Here is a 17,169-nt window from a genome sequence, read left to right as displayed (position 1 = left end):
TCATAGGGTGGGGTTGGTGTTTTGTTTGTTTTTTGAAAATCCACCGTCTGGATTCAGCGTTTTTAAAGATCCTTCATTAAAGCACTGTGGGTTTGGCAAAAGATTACAAAATAAGATATTAATGAGTTCTATAAGATACCAAAATTTCATTTGGATACTGGCAATCGTCTGGATATTATGATTCTATACAGACAAATGTGGGGGTCGGTGGATTTTCAAACACTGCAAGATGCAACTGACAAGCGTGAAACTAACACTAACTTGGTGAATCAGTTAACGGATTTGATGCAACCCCAAAGAAACCGTCATTTTGCGAATAGCCATTGAATGTAGAAGTGACATAATTTCAATTGATAAGAACATGTTTTCATTGTTAAAGAATCCAATAACTTGTTGTAGATGCAATGATTACGGAGTGCATTAGTCGCAGGTATAACACAAGTCACAATATGTGGGGTGGGGAAATAGCGGAGGTCTGCGCTCTCCGAGAACTTTCTAATTTAAAAGTCGTTATTACGAGTACAAAAATGGCTATAAAGTCGCCATGTTTAATAATGCACGAGTTTAGTTCAACCTCTCCAATATTTACAAACTGAGTGACTGAGTGAATGTCAAATACGACTGCCTTGTCTGACTAACAGAACCGCACTTTCACTTTCTATTGTCTAGTCACGTTCAACCGATCGTGTAAATATATATATATATATGTTTAGGGTTTTGTTTCTATAGTTTACTTACGGGTGGTCGAGGTTACACAGAACAGCACTTGAGTGACCTCGGGTTCCCAAGAGCTGGCTGCTGGGCCTGGCGGGCACTAGGACAATCGGTCAGAAAATGTATCTCCCAATAGCCTCGAGTGGCGTTATGTGGAATACATTATGCACACAATGATAATGCTGAAAATTTGTTGGGCAATCTTTAAAAATAGATTTCAGTTTGAGAACTCATTTTTTTAGTTTTTTTTATTTAAGTAGCAATCTGGCCTACCCGGATCGTTGTGATTGAACTTGAAATACAGTCTCTTTCTTTAACTTCCGCAGCCCAAGATCGGTTGCTTTTCCAAGAAATTGGTGAGTTGCTTTCATAACTCGTAGCATTTAGGTTATGCATGGTGTTATTTCGCCTTCACCTTACACTTTCGCATAGAGCCCGTCAAACGGTGATGTTTGTTTAACAGTACAAACATACAGCAAAGTAAAATTAATAAAAATGGACCAATTTACGACCATTTCTCTTTAAATAAGTTACTATTATTGGCATGATATTATTGTATTTCTAGCACGGCACGAATATATTATGGCACGAATATATAATAACTAATTGTATATACACAAACTCTTGAGTTACAGTAACACTGACAACGTTGAATCGTACTACAATACAATGCATTATATAATACAAAATGGCAATGCAACTGCAATGCGCATTTCAAATACGACAGGAAAGTTAAGCGAAAATCCTATCGTTTTTCACCGGAGATTCATTTATACTAAAATTCTTGTTTGCTTCACTTTTCACGAGTAAGTACATAAATATTACGAAGTTCACATAATGCAGCACTTCTACCCTCGAATCAATACTACCAAAACTATATCAATCGCATATGAACTAGTTGGCGATATAGTGTTCTCCCATACAGACAATATAGCTTCACGAGCGCCATCCCATGTTCTCGACCCCTGTAAGCGATACGTATACGGGGTCTGAGGGCCATACCAGCACGCAATAGCTAACCGAGGATCAGAAATACACATTTTCCAGAATGATGGGTTTGCATTAAGTTCCTCGGCAAGTTCATCTTGATAAGAAAACACATTTATCTGCAAATAGTTACAAGATTATTTACTAATAAATGTACTTTTCCATTATTAACTGTAGTAACATTATTAACGTGCCTTACGGTACATTCTCATATATTTGCATCTTTCCTCGATGTCAACACGCATTGTATCCTCGGTTGGTAGCTTGGCACGCCGAATAAACACGTTGACGGCCCACCTGGCCTGCAGTTCAATGGTTGAAAAAATAGGGCCATCTGGATTGAACATGCCAATTAGGACCATTCTGTCTGGTTGTTGTTGCACAGCAACTGGAAACAGCAGTTTGTAAAGCTGCAAATTATCCGACTTATCTATTCATTGTAATATATATATACAAATAAGAAATAGTAAAATATTACGTCAGGCATTGATAAATGAATATATTATTCGTTGTCGCGTGACGATTAATGTTGAAATGAGTGTCACCGAAGTTGCATATGGTTGTACAATTTTACATTCAATTTATTACAAATTTGCTGTTCATTGTATAATTTGAATAATCTGTTCATTATTTCTTCTCTCTTCTTCAGAAACCAACTTATGAAATACTATTCCGTGCAGATTTGTACAATGTCAGTGACCGGTAGGTTTTGCTATACTAATATTACATGATGGATCTACATTGGTAACTGTAATTTGAATGTAGAACAAGAATTGATAAAAACAGTTATAATATCGAAATTATGCATGAATATGATTTATGAAAAGGTAATCAGACAAGGAAAAGACAGACATGACCTGTAACATATATAGTATAGTTATGTTTAGATAGTTATGTTTAGATAGTTTTTGCTAAAATGGATAATGTTTGATATCAATGAAACTACATGTTCTACTCCGTTCTCATTTGTCGATCACCTAGCCACCAAATCAAATTAAATTGCAATAAACATATATTTATAAACCGCCACGGTTGAAAAACTTGTGCCACACACGACCAACCATAACTATGGATTGGTCCATGGTGTCATATTGTTAGGATATTTCAAAACTATTGATTAGAAAGTGCTTTCATAGACTGGTCATGGAATGTGTATAAAACACATTAACGTTAATAACTAAGTAAATGGGTTAGTTTCCAGAAACAATTGTAATAACAAAAATGCAATACAAAGTTAAAATATTGTAGTCGTTACGCTACAATGTTTGTTAGGTTATCAGAGTCAATTAAAAGGTAACTAATTTATTTTGAGATTCTTACCAAACACCAGGCTGTTTTTGAGAAATGGAAAAGCCATTTTATAACCAGTGGCAAAGACCACGGCGTCTATATCACTTAGAGTTGACCCGTCTGTGAGCGTTACACAGTTTGCCTCAAATCGCTCAATTCCTGTCAAAGATACTAGTTTTCCTTGCATGATTCGATGTTGTATGTCATCATTTATCATGACTGACGATGTGGAATTTAGCGGTTCCAATGGCTTAGAAATATTTTTGAATTCACATTTCCTTATATGGTAGAATGAAAATACCGCAAAATTAACGGCACGCTGTTACTTATGACGTTACGTTGACAGATGTATAATAAATATATATGTGCCAACTTACCTGTAAACCTACGATTTTGTACTCTTTGATGTACTGTTTACTAATTTTTGCTTTGTCAACTACTGATCTCGAAAACCACAAATCATCTGGTATGCAATGCACTCCAATACGATGAATCACCCAGGTACCGTGTCGCATACTTAAAAATACCTATTCAGGAAGTATACATCGGTGTAAAAACACATATGTCTTCTGCATGACCTATAAAAGTCATACATCATGGTTATTTTTGTTGTATGGATACCATGTACCAGCAACACGTTTTTGCCATGTTTCATTTCTTTAAGGTTCAACGCATGTGTTGTTTTGTTATTTTGGTTGTTCCACTTAAACCAAACACATCACATGCACATAGACGTTCGAACAGAATGAGAAGATTCTAAAAGGTGTATCTATCGGTTTGCTATGTTATCAAAGAAGGGGGTAAAATAAGTAGATGGAATACCCATAACTTCTACATATGACAGATATGTGCCCCATGCAAATAGCAAGTGGACGTGTGTAAAAAAAAAAAAAAAAAACTTGGTGTCGAGAGAATTAACAATACTGATTCATACATATGCGATTTTATAAAACAGACAATTATTAACTGATATTTGACCCGTTGTTGAACTCACAATTATGGTTTCAAAAGTATAATGTTCTTGCTATTCTCAGATTCCTGGGGATATATTACATAATATGAACATACCGACATTTATTACATAGAGCAAACTTAATATATGATATAACAATGTGTATTAAGGTCATCGTACCTGTATAGAATCATCTTTCGCGAGTTCACAAGCAACTTCACCAGCGGTAGAGGCAGCACCTGACGATTAATAAAGTTGAGGTGTGTCTGAGAGGAATTACGTCTCTTGTAAAATTGGGTAATAAAACGCAACTAATGCATGTGCAAATTTATATCAAATGTTTTTTTTTTCTGGAACCGATTTTACATATATGTGGTTATATTTCGTTGATGCGGTGATTGGAATAATATTATTTGGTTATTTTGTAATTTTCATATTGATTGTGACGTCGTGCGATCGAGTTCATATTTAACTGTTTCCATGTACACAGTGATACTGCGCTAAATCAACACTAACTACTTGTGCGCTCAGGGGCAAGAACTGTTGATAAGTCATCCCACATGATATGACGAATAACCTCTTTATCACACATGCAACAGGTCATGTGAAGCGTTAAAACTAATTTAAAAGTAAGACCTATTTAACTATGGTTTTTGGTACGAGGGACATGATGACGGAAGAAGCAAAAACAAATCTCATGGCCCAAGTGCATTTAAGGTTTATAGCTTTTTATAGTGTACAATAATTATAATCTTCCATATACTCACCAACAACTAGAAATCTTTTGCTTTTAACTTTACTTGAATCACGATACTCATTGCAATGTATCTTAATTCCATCAAAGGTCTCTAATCCAGGGTATGACGGGAAGTGTGGTTTACTAAACACACATGTACACACCATCACATAATCAAATACTTCTTCAGTCTTTCCAATAGCGCCATTTGAAATTGTCACCGACCAACCACAATCGCTGTTCGCTTCTATCCTTACTACATCAGCGTTAAATGTAATGTATTTTTTCAGAGCAAAATTTCAGCGTAACTGTGCAAGTACTCATGTACTCTCAGACGTGACAGGAAAGGTGGCCACTCCTTTGGAAACGGAAAGTCGGAGAAGCATGACATTTCTTTGCTCCGATTGGTAACTACCGAGTCATATGTGGCAGCTGCTTGGCCTTTGCGTAGTTGTTCTGTGTAGTACCAAATACCACCTATATGATATATTACAAATATATTAATACCCAGTGCATTGAGTACATATATTTGTTTCTTTATTACCATGCATACAGATTGTTTGAATATAACACCACCTGACCGACACACTGGTTGTTCCTTTCACGCAATTCGTTATTATAACGTCACCAACTGGCCATCTTCTAAAAGTACTAAACCATAGCTTGTTTGGTAACTAAGCAACATAGTTTTGTGACAATTGTTGAAAAAATGGCCACAGTCTGAATGTGTTCTATATAGTATACCACTAGTTATTTGTCTCGCGTTTTTCTCTAAACTTAATTTGACAACGCACAAAATTCGTTTCTTAATTGAACTCATATAATACTGCTTGCATATTTACTTTTCAGTGCTGCTGATAGACTGCTGATAAAACTGTCCTAAAATTTGTGATTCTATAAAGTGCACTGATGACTGATGTGATACGCTGCTCCATCAATATTTGTTAAGGAACGGCGTTTCTATTTAGAAATCTGCAAATGACGCCCAAGACGCGTACACACACACGCAAAATATGATTTTAATATTTACCGAAAAACAACTCGAAATGCGTAGGTGTAATGAATAGATTATCAAATTTCGTGATTCCTGATATCGGATAGAAACACATTTACCCCCATATTCCAAGTAAGGCCATTCACCAGGCGTGTCACCTATTACCAGTTCAGCTTATTCAAGTTTCTGGTTCCCATTTATACAACACGAACTTAAACAGTTATTTAGTATTTATTCTAGTTTATTGTATTGCATTTTTTTTACAGTTTCTGGCGAAGCCTTATTTCTGAGGCAAAACGATGAATTAAAAATTCATTTGTTTAGAAATGTCATACCCGTATATTTACCAGTCATACACCTCACAAATAATTACATTCACGTCCATATACATAACGTTTAAATTGAATTTCGCATTTTCAACACAATCTAGCAACTGGACAATTATTGTATCTCAATTAATTTCAATGAAACTAAAAATACTCCCGTCATGCTTTCATATTAAATTGTCAGATAACAGGGTGGGAATAACATGCTGCAATGTTTGGATAATTATGTTATATAATAATAATGTTATAAATAATTTAACCATGCTCTCTGATCTTACCTATGTCATCGTGTCTCTTGAAACAAACCGGTTCAAGACCTTCCTCGAGGCAGCTTTTTATTGAGACCAATCCAGCTACTCCAGCACCAATAATCGCAACGCGTTTACCAGACATCCTTATAACAGGTGTGAACTACGGTTAGGTTGTAGTCTGTTCGAATTAATCTTTTAACAATTTCAGCACAATCAGCGCACTAGGGTGTTTGCTTTATGCAAATTGACTGGAACTACGAATTATTCAAGCAATGCACTGGAATTGGCTTACAATCGGCGGTGTAATTTTACATATTATTCATTTCGTTTATGTTATATTTAAAATATAGCTTTTGGTTTTTGACCAGGAAAGAGTGTTTATATAATAACATTCAACGTATGGTGTACAGACAACGACACATGAACATGTTTATGATGGCATAGCAACGAGCAGTGGGGTGGGGTTGTAGCAGTCCATACACCCTACTAACTTGCTCTGTTTCATGTAAACGGGAGATAGCCCCAGCACAGGAACAGAATTTGATAGTAAAATTGCAATTTGCTGCAGCTAAACAAAAGTTCGTATTGCACGAAGGATTGCAGCATCTTATTTATTATGTATGGTATATCACGTATAATGACTCATAGTTGTTTATACTTCATGTAGACTTCATTCAATACTCTTAAATGATATTGAACACAAAGATTTATGTATAACTTCTGGTAATTCCTAATGGTATTGACCAATATTTTTTTCATTCGAATTGCCATACAATACCCCCAGAAATGAACTCATAATGAGTTGACTGACATTCATTGTTGGGCTTTCTAAAACTTGTTTTTACTTTCCCCAACTGACATTATTTTTTTGTAAACCTTAACCATTAACCAAGGAGGTACAGACTCATTGCTGGGTACGTTACTTCAACTATACTGGTTTGCGGCATTCAGTTTCATTATTCGCACCGCACTTCACACCGCACGTAGAAGCTCGAGCCTTTTATCAATCCCTTTTGTGAACAATCCTGGATTTCAGAATTATCTCATTCAGAAATGTTGTGTGGATGCCATGGGAAGGTCATTTGATTTGGTCAGTTTCATTCGATTTTCTTTCATCATAATAACACTTCTCTGTTTTTCTATTCACTTGCTGTTTTGGTGTTTCCGAATCGTGCATGATTATCAATATTCTTATTTAGACAAGATTTCTTTTGCAAACCACAGCAAAGAAGGGGGCTGCAACAAAACATCCAAAACTAAACATATTCATAGTATTAGATCATGTATTGTCATAATTTACAAATGTTATGTAAACCATTTTGTTTAGGACAACGTGAAAATGACCTGTTGAAATCTCACCTGATTCATGTACATATCATAGTAAAATACATGCTGCTTTCAACTACAAACCACCTGCTTACCTTATTCAGCAGAGTAACCACGAAGTATTAGAAATACCTTGAGTTGTGTGAATTAATCTTTTAGTTTTTTAGCTAACTGCATGTGACATTCTGGATGATGTGGCATGTTCGTTTGTTTTTGTGGTATACATATTCATTTTGTTCGGCTTGTAGAAAACAGCTAAAAAAATGTCTGGAGCATGTTTGGTAGATGTAAGAGGCAGGGGATAGATTCACTATGGCGACATTGCAATCAGACACTTCAGCATTTAGAGGCCATATGTGGACAATTACTAATGGGATTCAGGTAAAAGTGACGTAAAGACAGATGCTACTGAGACAAACTTCATATCAATAAGATTTTAATTACTAGATTGATATTTGTTGTACATCTGCTTTTCTCTGATATGATCATGTAATTCATAACAATATGTTTATTAGTTATAGTAATCTTCAGATTGTCAATTTAAATTACATTTACATGGGATTTCATTATCAATATCAAATTTCACAAAACACAAAATTTGCGACTAACACAAACAATTCGCAAATACAAAACAAGAAACAATTAATGCTTGCCCATCTCACGTTGTGTAATTAAAGGGTTATGCTGTGAATAGATGTGATGTTTTCACTTTTACTAAATAAAATTAATCAATTGCAAATAACATTACTATTTTGTGAAAAGGTGGGACCTGGCTACTAACACTTCAAAAAGTAGTTTGGCCTATCCAGAAACTTTCCAACTTTAATTGATGTCTGGGATAATCCAAAAGGATTCTTCAGATTTCCTGATTTGTCTGCAAATAGGTTAATGTCAGGGATGAAATAGTGTGGGCACATACTGTCATCAAGCCATTGCTTCAGCTTTGTGGCCATTTCCATTATACGTTCAGGAAGACGACTACGATGCCATTTATGACTGTATGGATGATCTTCACATTGCCAGAACAACAATACCTGTGTGTCAGCAAGTTGAGAAAGTTTGAGCATGTGACTGTGATTGTAGTGATCGTTATATTAATAAATATGTGACCTTATTTAACAGTTAATCGAATTTGAAAAATATGTTTATATTGCTCGTGACTCGGAGATTGGTTAAGACTAGGGGCCAAACCCCAAAAGGAGCTTATTTTTCGAGTTTGTTACACCCCCCAGACAACTTTTGTTGGCAATGTTTTTCTGAATCTGCAATGTCTGCGGAACAAAATAATTCCTGCTGTAATAACTTTCATGTGGGTCTTGATCCTGATTTTTGGGTTTAAAAATAGGTATTTTGGTACAACAATATTTAAATAAGTAAACATTTGCAAAATGTATTCTAAAAATGTAAAAGGGCCCAGGCCAGTGAAAAGTGTTGACAATCTTGTAATATATCTGTATTTAGTCTCTTATCCCATAAAAATAAAAGAGATATGTTTTTGGGTTAAAAAATTGAGTTTTTGTTCAAAAAAATAATAATGAAAATGTCACATTTCACATGTTTCAGTCATTTATTAAACTTACGAGTATAAATGAATAACATAAACATGATATATTAAATTGAAGTCAATCTTTCCAGCTTGTATATTCTTCTGGTCACAAAACCATTTTTCATTTTACTTAAAATATAACAAACATTTTAAAATACGAAAAACTGATATTTACATATATCGCAGTGACAATTCTACATAGCCAGTATAACAATTTGATAACACATAGAAAATCACATTATACATCTTCTCCCATCTCCAAATTATGGTTTTTACTGAATATAACACATTTGTGGATAGAACACATACTTGTTAGGTAGTAATTTGTATTAATGATTAACTAAAATAATATTAAATCTAGAATAACATCATATCTTAACCCGGTATATAGATTTAAAGTAACCCATGTAATAATGTGACTTAATTCTCACAACACTATAACAAATAAATTGAAACCTAACAAATATTAATTCGCACTGTAGAACTAACAAGGATAATAGGATAAATCACAAAATATAGCTTAATGAACAGTATTGCAAGAAGATACATAAAAAATGTTTAATCTTTATGTGCCTCATATCTCAGTCATCGTCATCTGATGTGTCGTACAACAACTGCTTGTGTTTATTTTGACATTCATCTCCCCCCATGCATTTACATGCTTCAGTACATGCAAGACTTTCCTTGGAGCATTGGCAATTCCTCTTACAAGATGACTTTATACATCTACAGGATACCAACTGTAATAGGGCTTGGGGTGCTGCATCCATGATCATATACACAGGCACTAAATCACTTCCATCTTCAGTTTTCCAACCATGATTCAATGGTGATGGAATATCTGGCTTTCCATCTAATGAATGCTTCCAAACAAAGGTCTGGTAGTTCGCTCTCAATATGTGTTGGTGTAAACTATCATTTGTAGGTGGTAATGCTTCATTCCTGGATCTTTTCTGACAAAACATTCTATATCGCAGCTCATTTACACTTAGCAAAGATGACGTTGCATCATACAGTGATGCAACAAATATTTCAGCGCTTCTGTAAATATCTGGAGCTTGATCTATTGATTGACGGAGCTTTTCAAGTTTTGAAAACTTCTCTGGGTCCTTGAGTAAGAGTTTCCATGCAGATAGTTTGCCTATTCCAGAGAAGCTGCTTGTACTATCACAGCCTGTTAGTGCATGGAAACCTGGTAATAAGTTTGTAATTCTAGATCCAACACTTTAAGATGAACTATTGATCGGTATGTAATGTCGCTTATCACCAACTCCTATATGGAACCGAAGTTCTGCACACCCCATAACAGTATAGAAGTGCGTACAGAGTACAAATACGTCAGTGTCAGGTGACCTTATAATTAAACATGGATGGTCTCTGCCTGCATGTTCAGCATGGAAAAGTATCCTCGTATCTGCCTCGTCGTGGTTACAGCTAAGTTCTGGAATGTCTTTCTCGATACCTTGGTATGCAGCACATGTTGTCAGTCTACTTTGGAAACCACCTCCCACATAAAGAACTTACTTTAGCTATTTCTAGCCATTGCTGGGATAAGAACTCTACTAAGTTGCTCTTGTTTAAAGAGTTGCATATATATTTCCTCCACTGTCTTGGTATTGGTGTCTGTGGGCTCTGAATTTGGATTTCTGGTAAGCTAGTAGAAGTCTCTTGGTATAACACCACTGTTGTTGAGTGGGTTGTCGCCTTCCCATCAAGTGTCTCTTCATTGAAGTCCAGGTTATCAGCAGCTGCTTGTATAAAATACCCTAAATATATGCTTGATGGCAAGACAACACCTTGTTCATTCAACTGTGATAACTGGTTTTCAGCTAGTCCAGTGTCCAATCGTTCAATCTCATCATAACTACCAGTGTGCCCCTGGTAATTTGACATTGTAATAACATCCTTTGATGTCGTAATATGACGCATGGCCATGCATAGTCCTATATGCTTTGGTGTTTTTGTCCTACCATGGGACTGTGCATGAATGAGATCCTGTTCAATAGCTAGTATCTGTCTATGTAAAGCAGGATCATTAACTAATCTAATCTATCTAAAGTGATTTGTTCAGTTGTATCGTGTCTGACTTGTAACATCCAATATAGAAACATGTAAATTTTGTCTGGAACTATTTTTAAAGCCATGTCCAAAGATATGTCCCTTGTGTCTAATGGATTGGTTTGTATACCAGTGCATCCTGCTAGTTCAGATCGTAATATCTGTGCAGCATGATATAGGGTTGATGTTGTATTCTGAGCCCCATTGTCGTCACCTGATTGACTGAATGTGGTTGGCTGGTAGCATTGCTTTGCTTGTTTGATGGCATCTATCAGATCCTCTTTTGATATTTGACTACTATTTACAAGATCAGATCTTGTCTTATCAGCCTGGTTCTGTGTTGAAATTCTGTTACCATAATAAGTAAGAAGACGCTTCTTCAATTTTTCAGATGTGTAGCTTGATATATCTGCTACATCATCTCCGATTAGTGTTTTGTATCTGTATAGCAGAGTTGACATGTCAAAGGCTTTGAATTTGACAAACACATCTTCTTCTATTTCATCCACTAATTTCACAAATGCTGTATCATACTCACTCCTCCATGATGACTGCTTGATACTGCTGGAAGTAGTGAGCTTTATATTTCTAGCACTTGTATAGTTTTGATAACAGCCTGGATGATAAACAGTGTCAGCAGCAATCATATCTACACCTTCTATTCTGCAAAGTAAGTCTTCATCCCCCTAATTTTAGCACTTGATTTCAACCTCTGTTCGGCATTCTTAGTTAGACATTTTGACAGTTTTTTGTTTCCCTTGTATTTGATACTTTGGAAAATTATACATAGCTTCCAGTTTGTACTACCACCCATTACTCTACTTCGCAATGGCAATTCTTCACATTTTTCAACCATAGGAACTTGCAGGTTTATTGGAGTTGAAGGCATCTTTCTATGGGCATGGCGCAAGTTGTGTTTACTGCAGTAGCTAGAATATCACTGTCTATGCCACATCACACATATGTCATCTGGGAAAATTCCTGTAGTGCTGTCCACATCTGTCAGCACTCTTGAAGCCACTTCGTCTTGCCTGTGCTGTGCTGCTCTTATAAATTCAATTTGACCATGTGCTGATGCTTTACTCAATGTTTCTGAGGTATCTCTCTGACACTTGAGACATTTATTCCAGTTTGTTGTCAATCGTGGCACCTTAGCAGGTTTCAGTTTTAAAGGACTTTCAGCATCCATGTTAAGTGAGAGTAGTACGTACCTGTAAAAAAGTATAATGAGAACATGTACAATCAAAGTGTATGTGTTTATCTATACGGTACTGACAAGGATTTTGAGAACTGTTGATTCCATTGATCAGCAGAATAAACGCCCAGTAGCGTAGATAACCTAATTTATCAAATACAATTAGATAACACTTACCCTGTACATAAAAACGGAAGAAAAAATCGCAATGTTGTTTAGATGTCACAATTTACAGAATAATACTTTTGAATATGGATACTACATGAATGTCAATTTAAATAATAAACTCTCAAAACTGGTTTGTTCGTTTAGCCTGCAAGATAAAACATTACAGCAGTTCAAAATATATGAAATCAGCAGTTTTGACTCAAAATTTATTCATTTTGTGACCAAAATCGGACTTTGTTACCCTAATTATTCTATCTTTTGTCACTAGAGAAACTACGAAGAGCGATCAAGGGATTAATTATAGATTGTATTGTCCTCGCGCAGTTGGAAATGTTAAAATATATATGTTTTAACATTTTCGATTTTCTTATTTTTGAACTAAAATAGTGTTTTTCAAACCCCCAAAACAGGGTGAATACCCACGTATAAGTCATTACAGCAGGTATCATTTTGCTCCTCATATATTGGTTATTCATAAAAATATAGTCAACTAAAGTTGTCTGGGGGTGATACAGACTCGAAAAATCCTGGTCTTGGCCCCTGGCCTATCAGCATTTCTTACCTTCAAGTGGAATGACGTAAGTACTGGCTTATTGGGAGGATAACGCCAATTGTCTTCACGTAGTTTTTTCAATATTCGTAGACACTCTTTTCGACATCCATCATCTTTGTCAATTTCTTTAATCAATTCTAACTCACATCGACCGAATGAGGTCAGCCTATGAGATAATAAATATTGATTCAAGCATTTGCATGAGATGGTGATCCTTGTGACGATGGAAATCACTTGCTAAAAACCCTGAAAAACGTTCACTTGTTTATACGTATTGGTCAGCATAATACAATATCTATATTTGCTGATTTATTTGTCTGCAGTAATATTGGATGGTTTCACACCAAAAACGAAAGCCGACCTTAGGCTTGGCTAAATTTCATGTGTAAACTTGAACCTAAATATTTAGGACAGCCTGAATAAGTCGCGCCTGGGATGGGATGCCACAATTGCAACCAGTCCTAATTTGAATCCCTAAGTTTGGCCGGCCTAACTACAGCATCAAAGTTCATGAGCTTTGTTACGCAGTCTCAAAATCTCTTCACAATTGAAGCAACGATGGTTATGTGTGTATGTAATACTAGTATATCAATTTGACTGCTGGGAAAATAAAATCATCAGTCGTTATATAGATGACAAAATTCAACATGAAAAGATCGCAGCCCATTGGGAAGATACTGAAATGGACAGAAGGCCAACATTAGTGCAAAGAAAATGATACTTCTGTCAGCAGATTTTTAAGCAATAGTTGACATCAACAATCGTATTGACCATAAAAGAAAGGCGTGTGATTTGTCCCCCATGTCCTCAAAACTATTTGTGTCTACCAATCATTGTCTCATTCTAGTGTTCAACAAACCATATCCCAAATCAAAATTAAACAATTTGTTTGTGCTCACTCTCTCCGCTATCCACTGAGACTGACAAATATAAAGACAATTTCGGTCTAGTTTTGTTACCACAGTAAACGGATTTTATCACAGTGATCCCTTAAAACCGAGACAATGAAAAAGCAATTTTTTTTACAAACACAAACAATAGATGGCATCTATGAAAATCGAAAATATCTCACCAAAATTCGTCGTCCTTGGCAACGGAAGTATTTCCAATTTTTTTCATTTCTGTTACTTTATCTGCTGGTGGCCAAACTCTAGATCTTGGCCAGCTGCTCAAAACTTCAGGCAAAAGACCACACCCATTGTCAGGTACCAGTGGAACTAAATCAATAGATATGACTGTATCTTTGTGAGATATATCTAATGTAATAGCAGGCCCTTGTACTCGTTGTTTAATCTGTCCTGTATTACAAAATAATGAGGTTATTTGTACTCTGCTGTCGATTAAGTCATAACATTATATAAGTTATAATATAACAGGAAATCACAGTGCATTGTAGTGATCTGTGTATGGCTATGGGTATGGGCAATAACATCAACATTTCAGAAACCATCAGTTACGAATAATTATTTAATGTAAAAATATAACTCGATGAGCAATTAACTCATTGAAATGTTAGTTACAAACTCAAACTTAGATTAACAGTTAACTTTGAGTTAAGAGCAACATTAGATATTTCTTTCGTTTAGCGCATATATTTTGTAAATCAAACTTTATTTAACAGTTACGTCTACATACAAAAAAATATTTCGGCCATATGGTAAGTCTTGTAATGTTTCTGGACAAATTTCTTTTTTCAAAAATGGGGTGGTGAGGCAAATTCTTTTTTCTTAAAATATTTGACGGGGCTCACATTTTGCATGTTTCATCAATCCATCAACAGAGGGCGCTGTGCAGTTAAGAAGAAAAAAAATTGGCTTGCAATTTTGCTGGTGGTGTACGCTGACCAGAAATATAACTTGCAAAAGACGGCGTTGTTTCCAAAATATGGGCGTGGTCATCCGGTATTACCTCCTGCTTTTCTTTGGCTTAAATGCATTCTTACACGATGACAAACTTGCAGACGACACAAACGTTCTCTGCAATATTCGTAGGCAACAACATTTATGTATTTCTTTGGCGTAATGGTGCCATTGACCAACAATTTTGTTTTGCAACATTTTATCAATTCCCATTGACAAAAATCATGGCTATACCAAGCTTCTTTTGTTCTATAATTCATTGCAAACGTATTGCCCGTCCTCTTGAAGTTTTGTTGGCGATTTCCAAACACCAACATATTTTTCTTTATGTATCGCTGTGCATGAAAGTATCTCAAAGTTCTGCAACAGTACTTTATAGATTCTGAATTCAGGCGATCTTCTATGAGTTACGGCCGAACTAATGATCAGTTGATGAAAAGAGAATGTAAGCACATGCATACATACATTAAATGGACAAAAGTTGCCCTGAATGATGATTGATTTTGTTTAATTTATTTTACCATCATTTGCATAATGAAATGGCCTTTATATTGGCAGTAAATGAGTGCAACATACACGGTTTCACCTTTATATCAAAGCTGTCACCTGTTCACTGCTAATGACTGGCCGTTTATCAAAAATACTTAACATTTGCTAATTATTATGCAAATAAAGTTATTAATATGGACGGATTTTAAGCAAAAACTAACCAGGTCTGTGCATTATCCCAGAGTATATATGTACCAAGTTTCATTGAAATCTGTTTCATTGCACGTGTGAAATAAGTCAAAATGTTTAAAATTGGATAATTAATATGCAAATTAGGTAACTCATATGCACATATTTCAACCCAAAACTAATCTAGTCTGTATATTATTCCACAGCATTTATGTACAAATTTTCATTGAAATTGGTTCAATGGTACAAGAGAAACAAGTGAAAATGCTTAAAATTGGCAGCCCTATCCGGACCACAGTGTAACAGAACTATGACTATACCAAACATAGCATGCCTCGATTTTTGATATTTCACTATAAACCGAATCATGGCTAATAATTAATCATAAATGCCGAAACCCAATGCGTATTCCTTTAACTTGTCTGAAAAATGGTGCGAAACACTTTCGTTTGTAAAGTTCATGTTTCGCATTGTACAGAGAGTCTAGACTGGGCATGCCATTTATAGCATGGGGTTGGAAGATGCGATTACTTACGAATATGAGAATTCCTTTTGTTTGGACTTAAATATCAACTTGGCCAGAATTCTTTGATAAATAGCAATATTTAAAGCGATATTTTCGGAGAGCGCAATGTGTAGGGTGGGATGAACTCCTACAAAAAAATGGCACACCTTAATAAGTTATTTAAATTAAGTCTCAGTTAATCACGCCTCTGTATTTTCGTTGCTCAGCTGTCAGTTTCAATCTTGAAATATTGCTGTTCCATGTGCCTCACCAGTAATCAAAGTTCGAGTTTGTACAAATAAATCTAATCCATGTTGCCATAACTCAAAATTCGTTCAACTGTTAATTAAAATTTGAGTTACTAAATGAGAATGTTCAACCAAAACAAAGATGGATATTGCCCGTAACTCGAACTTCTTTTAACTGGTAGGTTAACATCAAGTTACAATTTGTACATGGTTTTGCAAATATAGGCGTGGTTTCTAAAAATATGGGCGTGGTAATTTGAGTAACTCGATGTTCGTAACTCGAACAATTCAGCAGAACGCTAGATCACAAAACAATCAATTTAATCAAACCCTAAATTACGCACTTTGCAAGCCAGAGTACTCAATAGCTTCTTTCACCAGTTTTCTGAAAGTCTGTTTCACTAGCCGCGGCTCCAGCTGGTCACCTTCTACCATATCATCCAAATTTGACAAGTCTGGTTCTTTTATTGTGATTATGTGATATCCCCTTGGCGAATCGACGTTTATATCGGTTACCCACACAAAACTCGGTAGCCCTTCCAATGGTACGTCATAATCGAACTCGTTAGGCTCGCAGACCTTCAGCCGAGCAGCGTGACTTCCGGATGCCCATGGTTCGTGACTGAATCGTGGGTCTCGATCGTGAACGCGTCCCAATATTCTATCTAGGACGTCCCGTACAATATCGACTGCAGTCTTTGTCTCTTTTTTCCGAATTACCACCTGCTCGTCCTTGTACTGATTGAGAATTGTCATATTTATGGTACCACAACCCACCGCCAT

At 35.7% G+C, this 17,169-nt stretch overlaps 1 protein-coding gene and 1 pseudogene across 1 annotated transcript; both read right to left on the bottom strand.

Annotated features, from left to right (window-relative positions):
- Positions 1–1,562: 1,562 nt before the first annotated feature.
- Positions 1,563–6,392, bottom strand: LOC100376970 (dimethylaniline monooxygenase [N-oxide-forming] 2-like; annotated as a pseudogene).
- A 1,960-nt stretch (positions 6,393–8,352) lies between these two features.
- LOC144351938 (cyclic GMP-AMP synthase-like receptor 1) lies at positions 8,353–17,169 on the bottom strand. Its single transcript, XM_085496479.1, has 4 exons — positions 16,731–17,169; positions 14,169–14,394; positions 13,106–13,262; positions 8,353–8,610 (listed from the first exon to the last, which is right to left on the bottom strand). Exons 1-4 carry the CDS (start codon positions 17,167–17,169, stop codon positions 8,353–8,355), a joined length of 1,080 nt encoding a protein of 359 aa, XP_085352605.1.

Source organism: Saccoglossus kowalevskii, chromosome 1 (genome assembly GCF_978046115.1).
Source record: "Saccoglossus kowalevskii chromosome 1, keSacKowa6.1, whole genome shotgun sequence".
Lineage (NCBI taxonomy): Eukaryota > Metazoa > Hemichordata > Enteropneusta > Harrimaniidae > Saccoglossus > Saccoglossus kowalevskii.
The sequence above is the reverse complement of the archived record's forward strand: the minus strand, read 5'-3'. Positions and strand labels throughout refer to the sequence as shown.

What these genes read in the sequence shown, in the direction of transcription:
- LOC144351938 (XM_085496479.1), bottom strand. Translation starts at nt 17,169, where the DNA reads ATGGCGGTGGGTTGTGGTACCATAAATATGACAATTCTCAATCAGTAC. An exon ending in GCCAAGGACGACGAATTTTG is followed by an intron (nt 13,263 to 14,168) that starts GTGAGATATTTT and finishes ATTATCTCATAG; the next exon opens with GCTGACCTCATTCGGTCGAT. An exon ending in TTACGTCATTCCACTTGAAG is followed by an intron (nt 8,611 to 13,105) that starts GTAAGAAATGCT and finishes GCTGACACACAG; the next exon opens with GTATTGTTGTTCTGGCAATG.